This window comes from Halichondria panicea, chromosome 6 (genome assembly GCF_963675165.1).
Source record: "Halichondria panicea chromosome 6, odHalPani1.1, whole genome shotgun sequence".
In the NCBI taxonomy this organism is placed as follows: Eukaryota; Metazoa; Porifera; class Demospongiae; order Suberitida; family Halichondriidae; genus Halichondria; species Halichondria panicea.
In genome coordinates this window covers 6537582-6557555 of record NC_087382.1, presented here as the reverse complement: position 1 = coordinate 6557555, position 19974 = coordinate 6537582, and the positions used below count along the sequence as shown (strand labels likewise).

Here is a 19974-nt window from a genome sequence, read left to right as displayed (position 1 = left end):
TTGTAGGATTGTACCTAACTTTTTATGAAACACCTTTATACGGAATAAAGAAGGAACTACCATCCTTGGTTGAATCAGTTCGACTTGTGAACAATGCCGTTGGATCAAAAACAATACCCATTCCTTCTGACATTACATCTAAATGCACTGATAGTGTATGTAGTGCAGCACTTTCTGCAGATGAGATGGTATCTTTTACAGTATGTAAAAGTCTGGTACAAAACATGACTAACGTTGATGCTGCACTTATTAAACCTTCCTGCAAATTTATGGATGGAAGAAGTCGAAAGGTTGTCGCATTAGTAAGTGAAACAGGATCCGGTAATACGTGGGTTAGAGGGCTTTTGGAACGTGTTACTGGAATATGTACTGGTGCAATTTACTGTGATCCTGCCCTCAGAAACAGTGGAATGGTAGGCGAGTTTGTTGTTGGCCCCAGTGTATTAGTGGTCAAGACTCACACTCCTGACTATCAGTGGGAAGGGGTAGCTCACCCCGACAGGAGAGCAGATCCACATCACAATGATGGATACTATGCATCCGCCATTCTTCTTGTGCGAAATCCTTTCGATGCTTTTGTGTCCGAATGGAATCGATTTGTTACAGTCCAGAAGTCCAAAAAGAATGTGTCTGCTAGAGGTGTAACTGATGAAAGTCATACTTATTCGCTGGGAAAAGAAATGTTTGGTGAGTGAATTATGTTTATACTTTATGTACTTCTAGTTTGCTATCATTATTAGTTAACATGATGCATTTGCCACAGGTTCTAACCATGAATGGAACCAGTTTTTGCTCTCGATATGTATACGTTGGTATAATCTGTACACTCGTTGGTTCTCTTCTGGCATCTCAAACGAAATACCAATTCTGGTAGTGCACTATGAAGACGTCAAACATGACAAGATTTCAGAATTAGAAAAAATGCTAACATTCTTGCACTATGATTTTAATCACGATGCAATTTCAATAACACTTAGGAGGGACTTCCAAACATTCCAACGTAGTCACGGTGATCAATTTGAACATTACACTGTCAAGCAGAAAAACAAAGTGAATAAAATTATTTTAAAAGCAGCTCACTTTTTAAGAGCATATGATAAGCATAATATATTTGCGCTTGAGAGATATTTACGTTCATGAAATTACCAAATCTTGACTCAATCAGAGAAGATCAGACTACTCATGAAAATTAACTTTTGACCCTACACTCAGCATTACATTCTGCTATGAATTGTTTTTATCGTCACATGATTACAGTCCTTAATTGCAACCACGTGTTGATACATGCATAAAATCTCCTTACAATCATCTAGCACGTACATGACAATAGCTAGCTAGGGGTATCTTCTGGCCTCTACTTGAAATAGACATTTGAGTTATGACGAAATTTATACCATTCATAGGCTACTGGCATGACCTTATAATTAATTAGCTAGGGTTAATTGTGTCCTTGCAAGCAGCAACCACGAAAATATTACCCACGAAATGTCTCAATATTGCTGAACCACGAGTATTTTGTCCCCCGAAAATTACCCACTACAGCAAGGAAGTTGGAGGGTATAGTTTCCATAATTATGGAGAAGATTTCCGAATAGGGAAGATCGATGTTGTGATTATTTTTCCACTCGGATGGGACATTGCCGCTGTCCTGTGAGATTCACAGTAGAGGTGGTGACCGTGTAGTGGGTGGGTTATACGTATAATTTCAGTGTATTTGGTCAGCCAGGCGGCGAAATAAACATATAGGCTCTGTACACTAGCTACAGTGTACAAGGGTTAATTATAACTAAAGTTGTCTTGTATATGTACATCATCAGTAGGTATAACTAGGGTGACGCAAGTGACGCATCCAATCCTTAGTCTTACGCTTCACTCGCCCCAATTATATAATCTACACTGCTACAGTGTGTATGTCTGTATCACTGCATGTGGTCCTGTAAACGACTCAATTCAGTAGACCTATGAAAAAAGGCAGGAAGGTCAAGCAGACTCCTCCCTGCATGTGATCTGTAGATAGCTCAATCCAGAGGAGGTTGGAAGGGTTGTGATAAAACAGGGAATGAGAAACGAGGAAATGAGTAAGAAATAGGAAATGAGGAAATGAGAACGAGAAATGAGCTGTTAGGCAGAGCATATCTAAGAAATAGCATCAAGACGATTAGGATCGACAGGTGATCATAGTCGAGACTGCTAGATTGTGTGTACTTGTAGTCAGAGCCCATCATAGTCGTTGTCATATGGGCAGAGCAAGTCTGAAGACGAAGCTAACATCTACTGAGCTACAGGTACGTACCTCCTGGTGACAAGTCTCCTGGTACATGGTGCTCTGCCACCATACAGAACTTATGTTCCTCTGGTACACGGTGTGACACTGCACTCTCTACCTCTATCTACTTGTGTGCCATGTACGACTGGATGGTTCAGACATCAGATCTACCTACGTAACGGTACTTACATGTACATGTACTGTCCTACAGTCCCACAGTCTCAAACAATTTACCTATGCGTGGCTATACTGGCAATACATTCACCGATTTCACAATCCGGTGGGCAAGTGATAGTCAATGGACTGGACTCAATGTCAACATCTACATGTAAGTAACAGCAAAGAAAATTCCAAAACTGTTTGTCAAACCAAGCAAATTCTAATCTGCCAGTCCTGTCGTAAAGCTGCAGGAAGTAATGACATTAGTACACTGTACTGGTATCATATCCAATCTCGCTGCAGGGTGAAGGAAGCAATTCCCATTACCATTCTCACAAGCAATGCCTAGTGAAAGCTGATGCTACCTTTAATTAATGAAGAAAGCTCACTGTGCCATCTGAAGCGATGGTAAAATTTAATTCTTACAATGTGTCTGACAACCTGTACTGTGTGGAGGTGCCACTATATATATTTGATAACTAAATACTTAGTCACCTACTAGCTTCTTGGCCGATATCAGTCATTACTTTTGTGCATCTATATTATTATAACAATGTCATAATTATTGTGATGAAAATTAATGCCATGGTGATGATCATTATTTCTTCATTTCCTCATTTCCTATTTCTTATTTCCTCATTTCTTATTTCTCATTTCCTCTTATCACAACCCCTATGGCAGAGATACAAAAAGCCAGCTATGCGGTTACCTCGAGAACAAGCCGCTCGTGATATCGAGGCTAGTAAAAGCAAGACTTTTGCTTATTGCCAATTAATTTAGCTAAGGTCAAGTGGTTCCTCTGGTGATCTGCTTTCACATTGCTTACTCAGCACAGAAAAGGTGACTCGTGATATGATATCAAGAGTGCATGTTAAAGTATCAAGAGAAAGGGATTCCGTAGGGTAAGAAGTCTTGGTTTTATCGTTCGTTAGGTGTGGATAGAGGTGAACCACCATGGTCCAAGGAACTCAAACGTTTTCATTTGTATTTGTGTGTATCCTAACTCTATTGTCACCGATAGGAAGTACACTGCTCAGTAAAGAAGATTATGTTACCGAGCAAGAGCTGCAGTATGCCCTGCTACACTCTTCTAACAATGTATCTGTTCCAAATTTATATGTCCTAGCAAACACTTTCTTTCCACTTCAAGGTGCAGAGCCGATCTGTGTTCCTGTCGAATACCACATTCACTGTGAAAATAATCCCATTTGTACAAGCGTTGACTGCATAAACTGTACCGATTCTGAATATGTGACCAACTGCTTGTGGACAGGTTATGATGTTACCTCAGGAATTGGAATTGTTTTACTATCTTATGCCTTGGATGGTATTGAGTTATTAGGATTTAACAGTTGGGAGGAATCGTGCTCATTTGAAAGTTCGGCTAGCTTGTACTTAAATTTGAATCTTACGTACAACACCCAAGACGTTGTTCTGTCATCACTTGTAAAGTTAACGTCACAAGTGAGTCATATTATTCATGTTTTCAGGTGCTATTTTATACGTTGATCTTCATTTTGCAGCTCAAGAAGTATGCTGCAAGCCAAAGCACACTAAAAGTTGGAGACACAAGCAACAATGGGTTTGCTGTCCAGTGGAATGCTGAAGACAAAGTGAAAGCTTTTGATATGCCTAACCTTCTCCTCACAGTTGAGTTTATTTTCATCAATATTTTCGTGTTTTTCTTGTCTATATCAATGACTACATATACATATGATAATCTCTTTCGTAATGTTAAACACAAGAAGAATCCTGGCTATCCTATTTTCTGGGGTCTTGTTGTGTTCACACTGTGTTGGAATGTTGGTCCCTCTTGGCTGGTGTTGGTACGCAACTCGGATCGTGTTACATATTCCCTTGTAGTCATGATCCCTTTACAATTTCTTGTTGCATTTTTTCTTAAGAAGAAGTCTAATTTCCCAATCCCAGGAATGAGTCAGAATGGCTGTTTGGTTCATCGTTCTGGTTATCATTTCTTCTGGGAACGTATTGTGCTTACATGTCGTCGATGCTTTATTTCTCATTTTGTTCAGGTCATAGCTATATGGAGTATTTTGGTCACGTTCACTTTCCTTGTCTATTACTTAACCGCCATCACTGTAACTTTCTACTTGTATCCAGCTGCCACACTTGTTAGGGCTGTATTCGCAAAGGGTATCGTTGTTTGTACTGTACTCATCTTCTCGCTTGTGTTTTCCCTGAGTAAATTCAAGTTCAAATGCACACTTGATACAGTCAAACACAACTGTGTTGTAATATTTTCTCTACTAACAGTGATTACCTTTATGCCTATATTGGTATACATCGCGTTTGTGATAGGTGGTATCATTTTTGCTGAAACTAGCGACAACAATACTTTGAAGAGTATTTTAACACTTCTACCTTCGGTTTTCCTGCTCTTTGTAGCATGGGCTAGCCGTGGTCATTTGTTCCCTGAAGGACTTCATACTACGGACGCAGCTGAAGAAATAGTTTCTGATCTCGAAAAGGGAGCCACTCATGATCATAAAAATAAACATAAGGAAGGTAAAGCTGGCCTTGTTCAAGTCCCCCTGGAACCAAATCCTTCCGATTATGGCTCAACTCAGGGCCAGGGAGGAGAACTTCAAACCACAAGCAATGGCCGACTTGAAAATCAAGTAATGAACAATTCTAGCGGAGAATACAGGCCCTTGCTCCAAAATTGAAACATGCTATATAACATGCTATAATAATTTATGCTGTGTCTATACATGTATGTGTTTTTATTAATTATAATGTGTTCCAAATGGATTGACTAATGTGTACTTTTGCTTGTACTCTTTACTGTTAGTACATGTACACGTGTATATACAGACAGTAAATGTATAGACAATTAACAATGTATATAATTATTAGTTGACAGTTCAGACAACACTAATAATACTAAGCTAACACCGGTTTATATGTGAGTGTTGTTACAAACTTTTCTTTGTAGCGATGAGTGGCGGCTAGTACGAGTACATTGTCCTGTAGTATACATAGAATAAATACAACATAATATTATGCATCACTGTATGCTACCCACCTTAATGGATAAGGCATAAAGATGATTAAGAATGACGTGGTTGGGCTCGGACAAAATTATGGAGTCTTCCTGCATAATTATTAAGACAACACGCACACTCATGTACGTATTGGCAAACATGATAATGATAATGATAATCAACAGGTCCTAGCATTGTGCCGTACCCCAATAGGCTGCTCCTGGTTGAGAATGGTCTGTTGAAGCAGGGGAGGAAGTAGTGGGGGTAGGCCAGATGCAACACTGCGAGATGGCATGCTTTGAGAGTAGGAACCTGGAGGACTGGATTCTCCTGCATTAATAAGAAAAACACATGATATGCGACATAGTCTTTAGCTACCAATTCTGTTACCCTTTTCCAGCAAATCCCATGTTTCATAGTAAGCATCGAAGTGCTTCTGGTCCACAGTCACTACATTGTTACGACTTCCCAAACCATTGTCCACAGAAATCTGTATCGACACATAACTTGTAACGATGTAATATCCTACCAGCAAAAATCCTAAGATGCCTATTATGTTTTCACCTCATTAGGATCATGTACCCACTGACCATCTGCAACAAACTTGTACTCATAATGGCCTAGAGGCAGTTCAACAATGGCTGTCAAATCACCTTGGCTGAAAGAAATGGGAAAATAAGAATTGAGAATTAAAGCATTTAAAACATACCTGTGATTCAGGGGTATTTTTGTCTCCCAGTTGTTAAAACTTCCACACAAATACACCTCCTCACCGCCGTTGTCCCAACGAAAAACAAACGGGATCATTCTTTCTGCATGTGAACACAAATCAAGATTTATAGTTATTGGCTGATCGACTAACTAATGGCTACAACATTGTTTACCTTTTGGTTTCAGCGTTATACGCTCTGTCCTGGCTATTGACTGTGGCTCAGTATACTTTTGTGGAGACACCTCTGGAGTGGTAGAAGATGAGCTTCCCAACGTAGCCAAGTAACTCCCAGCTGCAAAAAACATATTCATAATTAAAGCATTGACAAGCTGAAAAACTTATGTATCACGTCAAGGTCAGATTGAGAAAGTTATCAAAAGAGCATGCAGGCCGGGACACAAATGCATCTATGTCCCCACTCCCACAGCCCTATTTACAACATTACGCTATATACCTGTCATAGGGTGATTTATTGTGTGATATACATCAGGTGGGAAAATTCTGAAACCCCAAATTATAGGGAGGCACGTGTATAATAATGTGCAGGCCACCATGTTTGAATACGAGGGGCAAACCAAACCATAGGCTAAAATACCGTAAATTAATTCCACCTCTGAGTGACGCATTTTTTAGAATCCCAAAATTGCGTTTAGCCCAGCTGGCGCCTAAATTAAGGATTCTACTGGTACTGTAGTAGAGACATTTGAGAGAAAATGGACGTGGTCTACTCAGTCACTTGCTAGCTGCACAATTGACTGAGTGACTGTGAACAACCTTCATTGACTGTTGGCTATAGCTATGGGTTAGACAACTGTTCAGATGTGTGAAGGCAAAGATGCAGGATGATGGTCTTGATGACTCAAACAAGCCTTTTTATAAGCGTCAGAAAAAATTATTACAGCAACGGTAGGTGCTTCTTTTAGAGGCTCAAAAATTACGCTGATGTTGACGTGGCGCTGTAATTGATGTAATTACGATACATGGTTCAAGAAAACAGGTGTTTTAATCTTACTATCAATAGGAGATCCGAACACAGGGTCATCCTTGATTGGCTGCTCATCCACATCAGCATCCCCGGTAGTGCGGTCTGAGATTCGAATGTCAAACTCACCTTCCCGAGCCTCAAGATCAGTTTCACTCTTGGAAGGTCGAGCCTGGTACTGACCCATCACTAAGTCAGCAGATCAAATCGAGAAGTATAGCTAGCTAGAGATCAGAGATATAATAACAGATATATAATAGGTAAATAGGCAGGGTACAAACTTTGCAAATAAACAACCATGCAAGGATCGTTTCGCCAAGATGATGTGAATGCACATGTGGTTTGTAGTCAGTAGCCTCGAATCCACGCCGATTTTAATCAGCGTGGATTCGAGGCTACTAGATCAGCAGCTGCACATGTATCTGCGTGTGATGTGAAGATCAAGAATGGTTGGACTTTTTATCATTGCCCTCGTGCTTCCAGTTGTGTGCTCATGTCAAGGTGAAGATGATGGTGTCTCGCTAGTCTTACCATCAATAAATCATCAATAGAAGATGCTATGTGGCCAATCATAAATCTTAGCACGAGTAAAGAAATGGCAAGGCTATTTATGCTACTAATTGCACAAGGCGTAACCGAGTGCTATTAGCCTTGCTGATCCTGGTTTCGTAATTATTTTTAAAAAGTGTCGCCTGAATTAGAGGTTTTACAGTAACATTGCAGACGCGGCCATTATTTAAAAACAAACCCCCTTGCAATTACTTGCTTGACGACGTGCAGTTACTGATACGGGATTAATTGCTGTACAAACTCAAGTCACAAATAGCATATCATACGATTAGTGCCATGATTTATGATTGATGTAATTACAGCACCAGAAACAATTAATTCCCCTTTTGAGTGGTGCATATTTTGGAACACCGAAAATGCGTTCAGTTCAGCTGGCGTCTAAATTTATGATGGCGCTTATGTTCTGCAGCTAGTATAGACATTTAGAGAAAATGGGCGTGGTCTAGCTCAGTTTCACTTGCTAGCTAGCTGCACCTTACGTTGATACTGACTCGTGAACTACATTCATTGACTGTAACAACTGTTCAGAGGTGTGAAGGAAGTCAAAGATGCAGGATGATCGTCTTGATGTCTAAAAGAAGCACCAGAAAAAATAAATATAGCAACGGCAAGCGCTTCTTTTAGGGCCTCAAAAATAATGCTGATACTAACGTGGCGCTTAAATTATGGTGGTGCTGTAACTACATCAATTACAGCACTTGTTGTTTTTACCTTATGCATTCCAAAAGGGTCTGGTATAAAGCTAGAGGTGTCCCAGCGTAGAACAATGAACTTTTAGCCGCCGTTTCTACATGTACTTAGGCTTATTGTGCAGTAAAAGTGTGTGGGCGGTGGCACCTGAGTATGGCATCGCGGGAATATTTCGAGTATAAATGTTCGTGGAAGAGCAGCCTTTCTGCAGCATGCATGCATGCGATATTATATTCGTGGGTATTCAGTATGTTCACGATATACATTGTACCGTATAGCGGGTAATTTTCGTGGGGTAAAATTTTCGTGGTTGGAGATGACCACGAATATTTTACCCACGAATGAAGCGACCTTGCCTACCTTTACCTGCAGTGCAAGCTAAGCAACCACGAAAATATTACCCACGAAATGTCTCAATATTGCTGAACCACGAATATTTTGTCCCCCGAAAATTTACCCGCTATACGGTATACATGCTTGATCAGCGAAAGTCGCGAACATTTATACCTTCGAAATATACACGCTATACGGTATTTGTGACGTCTGCAAAGGTTATTTCGTGTGGAAGATTCTTCACGCACGGAACAACTCTTTGATAAGTAGATAAGTAGCTTACCAATCCCTTTCCAAAGGCAAAAAGGGAGTGGCTTTCAGTGTATCGTATTACTAGAATGTTTTGCCAGTGAAATACCTTTGCGAATCGAAGTGGCATAATTATGTTTGATGTTCGTAAAACATTCTAGTATTACTATAGTGTGTATAGATATTGTCAGGAGTGGAGTATATGAATGTACTCCTGATATTGTGTATAGATATTCAATCACAATCATGTGCATGCATGTGTTCCAATTAGCCCTGGAGGGATTGAGACTGGTAGGTAGCAGCTATAATCACACTGGAAGGGCTGAAGTGCAGTACAATGACACATGGGGTGCAGTATGTGGAAGTCAGTTACCATCTCAAACTGCAAAAGCAGTGTGTCGGTGAGCTTAATTCTGCCTGAATATTTCCATGTCCTCAATCACTAGATATACAGTATACGTGTAGTGTCTAGATCAAGTCACTGTATCTTGCTTCAGAAACTTGGGGTTTCCATGGGCAGTCTGTGCTGTTCCCTATACACAACCCTTCGTGTTAGGACGTAGACCTGACAATGCAACGGTGTGGATAAATAATGTGAATTGTGCTGGTGATGAAACAAGCCTGGACATGTGCTCCTTCGATGGATACGGGGGCAAAATCTGTACAGGGAGCCCCATCCAAGTTGTTTGTCAATCATGTGAGATATTATTAATTTTTATCTAGATCATCATTTGTGTTACATTTGTTTCGTAGATTTGCAATACTATATAAATATACTCATTTAGTCATTAAAAGGTACTGTTGTACAATTGCTCTGCCTTACATGTAAGGTATACTCTTTGAATGATTGCCCTTACAGAAATGTATAAGTGCAGCACGTATGCTGCACACATGCAACAATGAGTGCTGCACGTGTGCAATGGATATTTATGTGCAGGACAAGCGTGTCATGAGAACCGAGCTTTACGGCTATCGTACATATATGCCACACGCATGTAGCCTGCACATGTGTCTGTTGCACGCCTTCCACACGCATCTAGTTGGTATATGAGCAAACTGCATACAAGCCACACACGTGTGCTTGCACGCATGCCAACTGCACTCGTTCCACACACATCCAGTTGGTATGCGAGCGAACCGCATACAAGCCACACACGTGTACTTGCACGCATGCCAACTGCACTCGTTTCACACACATCCAGTTGGTATGCGAGCGAACCGCATACAAGCCACACACGTGTACTTGCACGCATGCCAACTGCACTCGTTTCACACACATCCAGTTGGTATGCGAGCAAACTGCATACAAGCCACACACGTGTACTTGCACGCATGCCAACTGCACTCGTTCCACACACACTGTATTACTAGCAGCTGTCGAAAGTTTACTTCAAATCTTTGTCAAATTCTGCTCTAGTTAATAAGGACTTATAGCTCTTTTTTAAAGTTGGCTGAAGACTGAAGAGAATGCTAATGTGTCTTACCAACCAGTGACAAGCAATGCTACAGGCAACAAGTTCAAAGGAGAAAATCCCAGAGAAAACTGTTTTAGAGATTGGTGAGTTGTTTACATACTACGTAAGTAGTCTGTTGGTTCTATTTCTGTAGTGGGTACATTAGTATATGTACAAGCAGGAGTCCTTATACACTCCTGGTACAAGGAAGTGTAGTTTTCACATTATTTTCTAATGTAGGTAAAAAGAACATTTTCAAGCTGCAAGCAAAGCTAAAAGAAAACGCCTATATACTTCTTATGCAACAGAGGTTGGAGAACTAGGAAAAGAACAAATATATATAGCACAAGTCGTGTATATAATGTGATCTACTGTATGCTGCAGTTTTATATTGGATAGACGATATCTTGAGTTTCCATGGTAACAATGGCAAGGGCATCATACATGCATAAAGCAAGCAGCACACGTGCTACATGTATGTAGCACGTGTGCTGAATCTGGAAGCATAGGTGTGAGACAAAAGCATCACACACGTTATGCACACGTGTGACATGTGTGTGGCATGCATACCATACACGTATGCCACACACAAGCAATACATAGGTGCAGTACGCGTGCATACAATAAGAGCAGCACGTGTGCAGACTGCATTCACAGTACATTCATGGGGCACTCTTAGTACAGCTTTTATGTTACTCTCCTCCTGCACTTGTACCACGCTTGAGTGCGAAATTCTGAAGTGTAGCACACGTGTGGCATATATGTCAGAAGTGTGTGCTATGAGAGTATATGCGTGCAACTGATATGTGCCACACACGTGTCACACTCATTGCATTTCTGTAAGGGTGTACATTAATTATTGTACTGTACGAACGTCAGAGTGTAAACTCTCTTTGCAGTCTCCGCTGTGCAGAGACCAGTGAACATTAGCCAAATTGATGCATCTTCTACAACTGTCACAGTCGAGTGGATGGTATATTTACATTAAAAATACATGTATCACCTGCATTTATTTTGTTCTCCACTACCAGGTGCCAGAAATCCCGATAGACACCCGTTTTATTCGTCACAGAGTGTATGTCTTCGAACAAACTGCAAATACATTTATGAAGCAATTTGTTACAAGACAGGTCAGGTACTCCGTGAATCTGGATCGTAAATTTAGTGTGGTGATCCATTCCTTGGTCAAAAACACTACATACAAAATTCAAATCAGAACTGAAGTGAAAGGTCTGTGTGTACATCTGCGTGGAAACAGTGGATTTCTAGTCGGAAGGCGGTCCTTGGTTCAAGTCAAAACTGCTGAAGAGAGTAAGTTTGTCCACTTCCCTATAGGGCCAATTTGTTTACAAATTAATAATGATTATAATGATTCTTACATTATTCAGTTCTGTGTTTGTACATGTATAATTATTAACACACGCGTGTGTCCAATTCTATAGGAAAAACTCCAAAATTGCCTCTCAGGCTTATTCCGCCAGCACCACGAATTGACTTCATGGGGAGAGTGGAGGTGTTCTACAATAATTCATGGGGTACTGTTTGCGATGATGCGTTCGGTTCTCCAGAGGCTAATGTGATATGCCAATCTCTGAATTTTTCTTCAGCACTGTGTCATGTGCGCGAAGCTGGATTTGGTCAAGGGTCTGGTGAGATACAGTCGCACATGCATATAATTATTGTCTGTTTTTTGTGAGTTGCATAGAAATTGTACTGTTAATTAATGCAAACACATGTTACTTTAGGTCCAATTTGGATGGACAATGTTGATTGCTCTCATGGCCATGAAATTCTCGAAGATTGTGACTTCAATGGATGGGGTGTTCACAATTGTCAACATGATGCGGATATTGGAGTGATCTGTTTGAAAGGTCCGCATTGTTATACATGTACAATCCAGTGTAAGGGTACAATTTCATACTTTTGCTTTCGTAGAGGAAAACAAAGCCCCGGTTACAAGACTGTCTGTGGATCAAATTGGTGCAACATCTATCACAGTCAGCTGGAAAGTGAGTTTATATATAATATATCCTACTTCCGTACTGTACAGTTGTCTAGGAGATGCCCATGGTTTAATTAATTCACTGGTGATTGGTGAATATAGATCGCTGATGTTTCCCCAGACATGTAGATCTTGTTGGTAATTTTGTCGGTGTTAGTGCCCCTTCAACAACTAAATTCTATCCTTGCAGATGTATCCATTCCCTCCGGACGTAGTAGAGCCCGAGTTCACAGTTTTTTTCTCTACAAGAGGACATAGTACTCGAGTGACTGTTCCTGGTACTGAAACCATGGCAACTGCAACTCAACTCCTCTTTGACAGCACATATCGTATCCAGGTCCGAGCGGAGTACAAATATCAATATTGCACGAACAAAGTTATTGGGAAGATTTCTTTAGCTGTAAGAGCTACTACCGTTGAAACAGGTATCTCCATGCACCGCTAAAGTTTTTTGAATTCATTTGCATAATTATGTCTCCAAATGAGTTTACCTGGCTATAATTGCAATCATAAAACTGCTTTTTATAGAAACGTTGTTTAGAATGCATGCATTTGGTGTGTAGTGCCAACCAAAATGTTTCCTTCTCTTCTCCCAGCACCGACTGCTCCCCCTACTGCTTTCCATGTGCTTGCTCTAAATAGCACAGCGCTCGAGTTTCAATGGGGATTTCCACTTTTAGAATACAGAAATGGCGTGATCAAAGGCTACAAGTTATTCCTAAGACCTGCTGACAATGAGGAAATACAAGTCATTGTTGATTCTAATGTCACAACAGAGTACATATTTGTTGGGCTCACTCCTAGCACAGGGTATACCTGCAGTGTGTTGGCATTCACCAATGACAATGGACCCAGGAGTGTGTATCTCACAGTCATTACACCTCGAGAAGGTACAGTTGTATGTTTTCATGAGGTAGGAATGTATAATTATACACTTTTGAACTAATCAGATTTCGTCCCCATAATAACTGGGTTTGGCCTCAATGGAGATGGCTTTGACAGAGCCACTGTGTGGCCAAATAATTCTGACATTCGTGTCCACTGTGACACTCATGGCGTCAATGCAGTTGTGACCTGGTATAAAAGTGATGGGGCTCCAGTGGGCACCATGGACCAGAATCTTAGACAAGTCTCGCATGATGATGACGGCACCAATGTATTGCAGATAGCCAGTAACCGGTTGGTGTCTTATTGTGACGCAGGAGTGTTCTCCTGTGAGGTACAAAACAGACAAGGGCAGACACAGAGGAGGACTTTCACTCTACTGTTTACTGGTGTGTTAGTTTGCTTCTCAGCTACATGTACTGATTAATTCTAGTACACGTATAATAATAATTATGCTTGTATATAATTATGCTTCACAACATTCAATTCTCACCCGTATATTTCTCCCAATAATGCAGATGTGCCTCCTCGCCCAGGCAGTCCAACTGCCCTTCGAGTTACAAAGTCTGCAGTAGTGCTTGCATGGGACGAACATCCTTGCGACGGTGGACACAGAATATCTGGCTTTACAATTCGATACAGAAATACTTATCAGGAGTACCTTACAACTACAAATATGTATGTGTACAATGTGAACCCTTCGTTGAGGAACTATACAGTGGTGGGACTGGAGCCTTACACATCGTACAACTTCAGCGTTCAAGCCATTAGTGATGAATATCTCCCCTCCGAATTCTCCCTTGAAAACATCATTACGACTACTGCTGAAGGTAAGCTTAGTGTCGGCAATCACTTTGGCAACAACTGCATGATACAGTTGTACTTGTACATGTACATGTGGTAGCGTAGCTAAACCTTATGTGTAATTATAAGTGAATTAATTACCAATGTGTGTATAGTAACAGTAGCTGTTATACCTCGAGCTTAGCAACAAAGGAATACATAAAAGCTGATCTTGTGTTTGTCTGTCTGTGTATTCTAGCTGTACCTGCTCAATGGTTGCAATGCGAGCACCATAGTAGCTAGATTAAAGCTTATTTTCAAGGTATACAAATGTAGCTGCTTTACTAACATTGAGTTGCGTCTCTCCAGAATTATGCTTATCAAATCTGTTCGTAGAAATTTTATTATTAACACTGGATATGTTGCTATAATTATGGTACAAATGTAGTTAAGACCATACAGTGGAGGAAAGAGCTGCTACACTTGGAGCCATTGTGATTTTGACCTCTTTTCAGATCCATATCTTTTCTCATTCGCATTGATAAATTTTTGTCTCTAAGCGCAATTCAGCAGATATGTCCTTGCTACACCCATGTGTATGAACTGCACCAAGGCATTATACACCGGTGCTTTAATATAAAGAGCTGCATATATACCTATTGTACATTTATCAGAACCCTTTATCAACCCTGATTTTATACCTGAAGGACCATCTCCCCCTCGGTTTCTGGAGGTCGTGAATCCGGCTCCAAACATTGTGGAGGTTCGGTGGACTGAGCCGGCTGAGCCGAATGGAATCATCATCTCTTACACTGTTTATGCTGTTCAACAACCAGATATCATCCTCGATGAGGGTCCCCTCACTGAGCACGTGGACCCCATTGTCAAGGTTAGTCAAGCCTTACAATAATAACCACTCAGTGCATGATTATTTTTCCTAACCCGACGATAGTGGTTGGTCTATCTGTGTGTTTGTGGTGATTGTGAGTCTGCTCACCTAGATGCCAAAGTGGTGCATTTACAGCATCGTCAAACCTGGCCTGGTCATTAGTGTTTTTGTTTGGTAAACAGGATCTTTTCCAGAACGCAATAGTAGCCGGGAGAATGTAGGTCATCTGCTGTCATAGATCACGAAGGTTTGGCTGTGTGAAGTTGGTTTTTTGTTCTTATATAGAGATTTCAATCTGTGCCATAGCTAAATAACAGATACTTAGTGCGCATGCGCAAACCTTGCCCTTGAGGCTTGACTACAATAACAATGGTGTACTATACATGTAGGTATTAAGGCCCATGGTGTATAACTCCTCCGAGGCACTTTTCCCATGTACTTTCCATGCAGATCTTATTATTATAGTTTGTCCTCTGATGGGAGAATCCGTTATACATGTAGGAGGTTCATTCCATTGCACATGCATATAATTATACCTATCTGTTGCATCGTTACCTCAACGTTATAATAACCAATCACTTTATTATTTTTGATTCTTCAGTAGTAAATTGATGGTTTTATGTCTGTCTATCTAATATCGAATGTTGTCCTCCATTCTCTAAAATGGGAATCAATCACTCGGAGAAAATATAATATCCAGATATTTTCCGGGAGTACTGGTGCTGCCAACATCACAGTACCTTTAGCCTCTGTATACTATGTGGTGACAGTCACTGCTACTGTGCTCAATGGTGGGGATGAAATTGAAGGGGAGTCGTCAGAAGGAAAACTCATCTATGTTCCTGATCCAGGTGTGATTTGTGTGTTTTGAGCACTTTTCAGCTGCTCTCATCATTAATGTATTAATTTTGCTCCGTGTTATACAATGATTTTGTGTTCTTACAGCAATACCAATCATTAGGAATTTGTTGGTAAGGAGCTCCACCAACTCCTCAATCACACTGTCATGGGACTATCCCACTTCTACTGATGAGCCGATTCTGGGATTTCAGGTGAGCTTTTGCAATATTTTCCTTCATTCACAACCATTTTAATTTCATTGCAACAAACCGTGATTATTTAATACACGTATGAAATACACCTTTCAGGTGACATACCACGCATCTATTGAATGGCTGAGTAAAGAAGGGTATTTGGTTCGAACAGTGGAGTCAATGAAGCAAGTGTTTGCATACAATGTGGCTAAGCTGACTGCTCTGACCCCTTTCACACACTACATAATTGGAGTATCGGTGTTGACGAGTAGAGGAGCTGGAACTGTTGTAGCAATCATTGCAGATACATTACCAACTACAGAGGGTGAGTATACTTTTACTGCAATTACAACTGTATAACTACGCTATTTCGACACACACTTTGCAATGGACAAAAATGTGTCAGTGCATGTTTAACCTTTAAAAACACATTGCAAAAAGCGTGGGAACAACCAAGCGAGAGAGAGTTGTGTCGAAGTTATCATATGTACAACAATGGGTATGTTGTACTCGTAAATGGACGGGGAACACATTCTGTATAGACAATCCTAATTACTATTGCAACCATAAATACTAGAGCACTAAAGTGCACACCCTTGGCTGGTGACATGATTATGGTGATGTAATGCAGCCAGTGCATGTAGTATGTATGACTGAGCTGTGTAGCACAGCAACTCAGGAGCAATAAAACTAAACCAGACTGGAGGCATGCTGAAACATTTGAGAACAGCGGTGCATGAGACATGCACTGTGGTCTAGGATCACAGCAAAGAAGCCTGGAGTCTTAAAGAAGTATGAGTCCTGATGCTAGGATCCAGAGTCAGCAAAGAAGCCTCCCAAGACCAACAAACCATTTACAATTATAGCTTTCTACTTTAGTTATAAGCAGACTCAAATAAACGAACAAACCAAACAACTACTATACCCGTGGCTGCCCACATGTACAGTGTAACAATAATGATAACATAATTATGCCTCTAGTAATGTAGCACTGCAGTGCTTGAGTACTCGTTGAGTGACTCTAAAAATGTACACTGTTGTTCAGATGCCGTATTGCTACTAAATTAAAAGCTGTACATGTTTAGTGTTATTGTTTTACAGAGCGGCTGGCATTCTTTCAACTCATGTTGGGGCCAGTCAACAGTTGCACTGGATGGCAGGTTTGTGAAAAACACATTATACAGCTTGCCATGGTCGTGTTCATTCATGTACATGTATGCTTTTAGGTTGATGCTTCTCGTCACTTGCAATCACTGCACGTTTCAATTTTGAGTGTTTTGAATAACATTGTATGCCCTTCCTGTACTCTAAGTGATAATAATATTCGAAATGAGGAAATAAGCTGCAGGGGAGTTCCAAATGACCAGCAAATCATTTACAGAGCAAGGATTGTTGGGACTGAGAAATACAGTGCAAGTCACTTAGTTGCCCTTGTTAGTGATTGGGTTCAGACCAGGAAAGCCTCGATTTTGGTAGATTCGTTGAGATTCCATGTTGATCCTCGTTGTGCTACCGCACTGGATAGCTTATTGGCACCAGACTGTTTTATTGTGGAAACAGTGACTTCCATACCTGTTGAAACTACCACATCTGCCAGGCCTACGCCCCTGACAGATGTATTAACAGGGGGAGAAATTACATTCACAGTGACTTCCATACCTGTTGAAACTATCACCTCTGCCAGACCTACACCCCAGACAGATTTATTAACAGGGGGAGAAATTGGTGGTTTAATTATCGGATGTATTATCGCTATCCTACTGTCAGTTTTCATTGTGCTGTTGGTGATCGTCTTGGTTCGGTACTTCACAAGTGGCTTTAGGTGAGATCGATAGTTGCACAGTCAATTTTTTTCTTTTAGATCATAGTGTATGTGAACTGATCCATTGCTTCAATTTATGTTCATGTAATTCATCCGTGCAGGGATAAGAGGCTGGTGGAGGAGGATGTTCCGGGTCTGACAGTGAGCACGTAAGTTTCACACTCATTCTCATTTTGTAGGTATGCAAAAACAGATTGTCATACCCAATGTACGTGCACGTTCATTATTTCAAGACTTCAAAATTCCAAAGGTTGATTTCAATCAAAATCGTAGAATTTGTATGTGATGTAAATACACATGTACAGTACACCTAGTGCCTGGAATGTTAATTGCTCTTTGAACGCTCCCTAATTACTTCCGGTATAGTTAGTAGCATTTTGCTAGTTGACTAACCGAAGTAAAATCAATGCGTTTTGCAGCCTCTGCATTTTGCAATGCTAGCGCTATTATTTCAAAGAAAGGAATTTTGTGAAATATGAATGGTCTTTGTCCCAGGGAATGGTTGGCAACTGTAATATAGCAGATACTGTACTTTGCAGTGGTGTGGCATTGTGCACACTTAATGGGCGTTGTCTATAGTACTACTGAGTCTGTAGTAAACAGTGAATGAGCTAAAAATTGACATTTTAAATTTGCTAACTTAGTTAGCTGTATGCACATGCAGCACTCTGTTGACTTGCTATACAGCTGTTGATATGCGCTGGAGAGCCAGTATATGGCACTTTTTTAGTTATAATTGTAAGTGCTACTTGCACTAAAAGAGCACACGTAAAGATTAGAGGACACAAAGAAAGTTACGAGTCAACACATCCTAGTAACCACAGTAGTACACAGACAATGCCCAGAGGAGTGCCCAGAGGAGGTCCGACATGCGTGCACGAATCACTACAAGTTCAATGCATTGATGTCATTGGGTCACGAATCACTACATGTACAAGTTCAGTGCATTGATGTCATTGGGTCAAGTGATAACATCCAGGCCACAATGCACTGAACTTGTAGTGATTTGTACACGCATGTCGAACCTCCTCTGGACAACGCCCATTTACTGTGCAGTGACAAGCAACTTGCAAAGTACAGTGCCTACTATATTTCTGAAGCTGTATTTTTCACTAGCTTGACTATATATGCCTAGCTACTACTACTGTATCATGAAGGTTTTTATCAGCAGAGATGCAAACTAGTAGGCTCAGCAGGCTTAGAATAATCTCACACAACCAGTGCAACCAGCTCATGCTTTAGGCTTTGTACAGCATGCACCGTTGTGTGCTCCTAAGTAGATTACAATGTACATTGAAGTATTATTAGTAACCTACATTGTAAATATTTTCTGAAATCTCACACAAAGTATTTTACAAGATAATTAATAGATACATGTAGCTACGTGCTACAATAATTATGATATTCTCTTAGGAAAACTAGTGTTTAAACTCTTACCTGCAAGCCCACTGTATAAGTACCGATGTGTGCAGGTCACTTTCACTGATTTGCACACTGTTTACTACACTCTGGTTGTTATATAAACAAAACGTTTACAAGGTTTCTGACATACACCTGCGTGTAACGACGATAGCTTCTAAGACTTCCCTCCACATCAGTACTATATCGTCTATGGTATTAGCAAGGAAAAAAGGGCGTGTACTCTATGACTTCTACACCGAAAATAACTTTTAGCTGGTGGGAGTTTATCACCTCTAAGACATACAGCAAACAGATAGAAGCACTTTTTAACGGATCCAATGAGGAAAAAACACAGCAATCAACATTAATGTTACGCATGGCTGGACCGAATGTCTCAGACAAACTATTTACGTTAAGAATTTTTCCTAATCTAATCAGTTGCATGCCCTCACCCCTTAGGGGGTCGATACGCCCTGAGTATCCCAGCTGCATTATTGTCAGGAAGGAATGGGTGGAGTCTCTATGATAAAATGTCTTACTTCTGCAGGATTTGTCTTGATAACCCTGTCTATGATTCAGACTCAAAACCTAAGGACAACTAGAAATGTTTGCTCTATTTACATGTGTATAATTATGCATTGACTATACTAGCTACTATTGTTATTATTTGTGCCTTCAGAATACTTAGCCCAAAATATATCTGATGATCTTTGTGGGTGAGTAGGGTTTTATTTATTT

At 40.5% G+C, this 19974-nt stretch overlaps 3 protein-coding genes across 4 annotated transcripts; 2 read left to right on the top strand and 1 right to left on the bottom strand.

The window, feature by feature from the left end:
• The first annotated feature begins 3184 nt into the window (after positions 1-3184).
• LOC135336829 (uncharacterized) lies at positions 3185-5228 on the top strand. Its single transcript, XM_064532708.1, has 2 exons — positions 3185-3889; positions 3949-5228. Exons 1-2 carry the CDS (start codon positions 3380-3382, stop codon positions 5110-5112), a joined length of 1674 nt encoding a protein of 557 aa, XP_064388778.1. The 5' UTR covers positions 3185-3379; the 3' UTR covers positions 5113-5228.
• Positions 5229-5272: 44 nt separating this feature from the next.
• On the bottom strand, positions 5273-7443 carry LOC135336831 (5'-AMP-activated protein kinase subunit beta-2-like). Its single transcript, XM_064532712.1, has 8 exons — positions 7155-7443; positions 6315-6434; positions 6140-6242; positions 5995-6088; positions 5821-5920; positions 5636-5760; positions 5472-5540; positions 5273-5413 (listed from the first exon to the last, which is right to left on the bottom strand). Exons 1-8 carry the CDS (start codon positions 7309-7311, stop codon positions 5330-5332), a joined length of 852 nt encoding a protein of 283 aa, XP_064388782.1. The 5' UTR covers positions 7312-7443; the 3' UTR covers positions 5273-5329.
• Positions 7444-7507: 64 nt separating this feature from the next.
• On the top strand, positions 7508-19949 carry LOC135336823 (uncharacterized). 2 transcript variants are annotated; one of them, XM_064532701.1, is made up of 20 exons: positions 7508-7625; positions 9238-9367; positions 9464-9663; positions 11320-11393; positions 11452-11731; positions 11863-12069; positions 12166-12291; positions 12356-12429; positions 12613-12847; positions 13019-13312; positions 13373-13696; positions 13826-14137; positions 14798-14979; positions 15680-15830; positions 15925-16031; positions 16128-16338; positions 17115-17173; positions 17240-17835; positions 17937-17984; positions 19784-19949. In XM_064532701.1, the coding sequence occupies exons 1-20, from the start codon at positions 7571-7573 to the stop codon at positions 19836-19838; spliced, it is 3720 nt and encodes a 1239-aa protein (XP_064388771.1). In that variant the 5' UTR covers positions 7508-7570; the 3' UTR covers positions 19839-19949. The 2 variants fall into 2 exon arrangements, with proteins under 2 accessions (XP_064388771.1, XP_064388770.1); XM_064532700.1 differs by having other exon boundaries at positions 19696-19835.
• Positions 19950-19974: the final 25 nt, after the last annotated feature.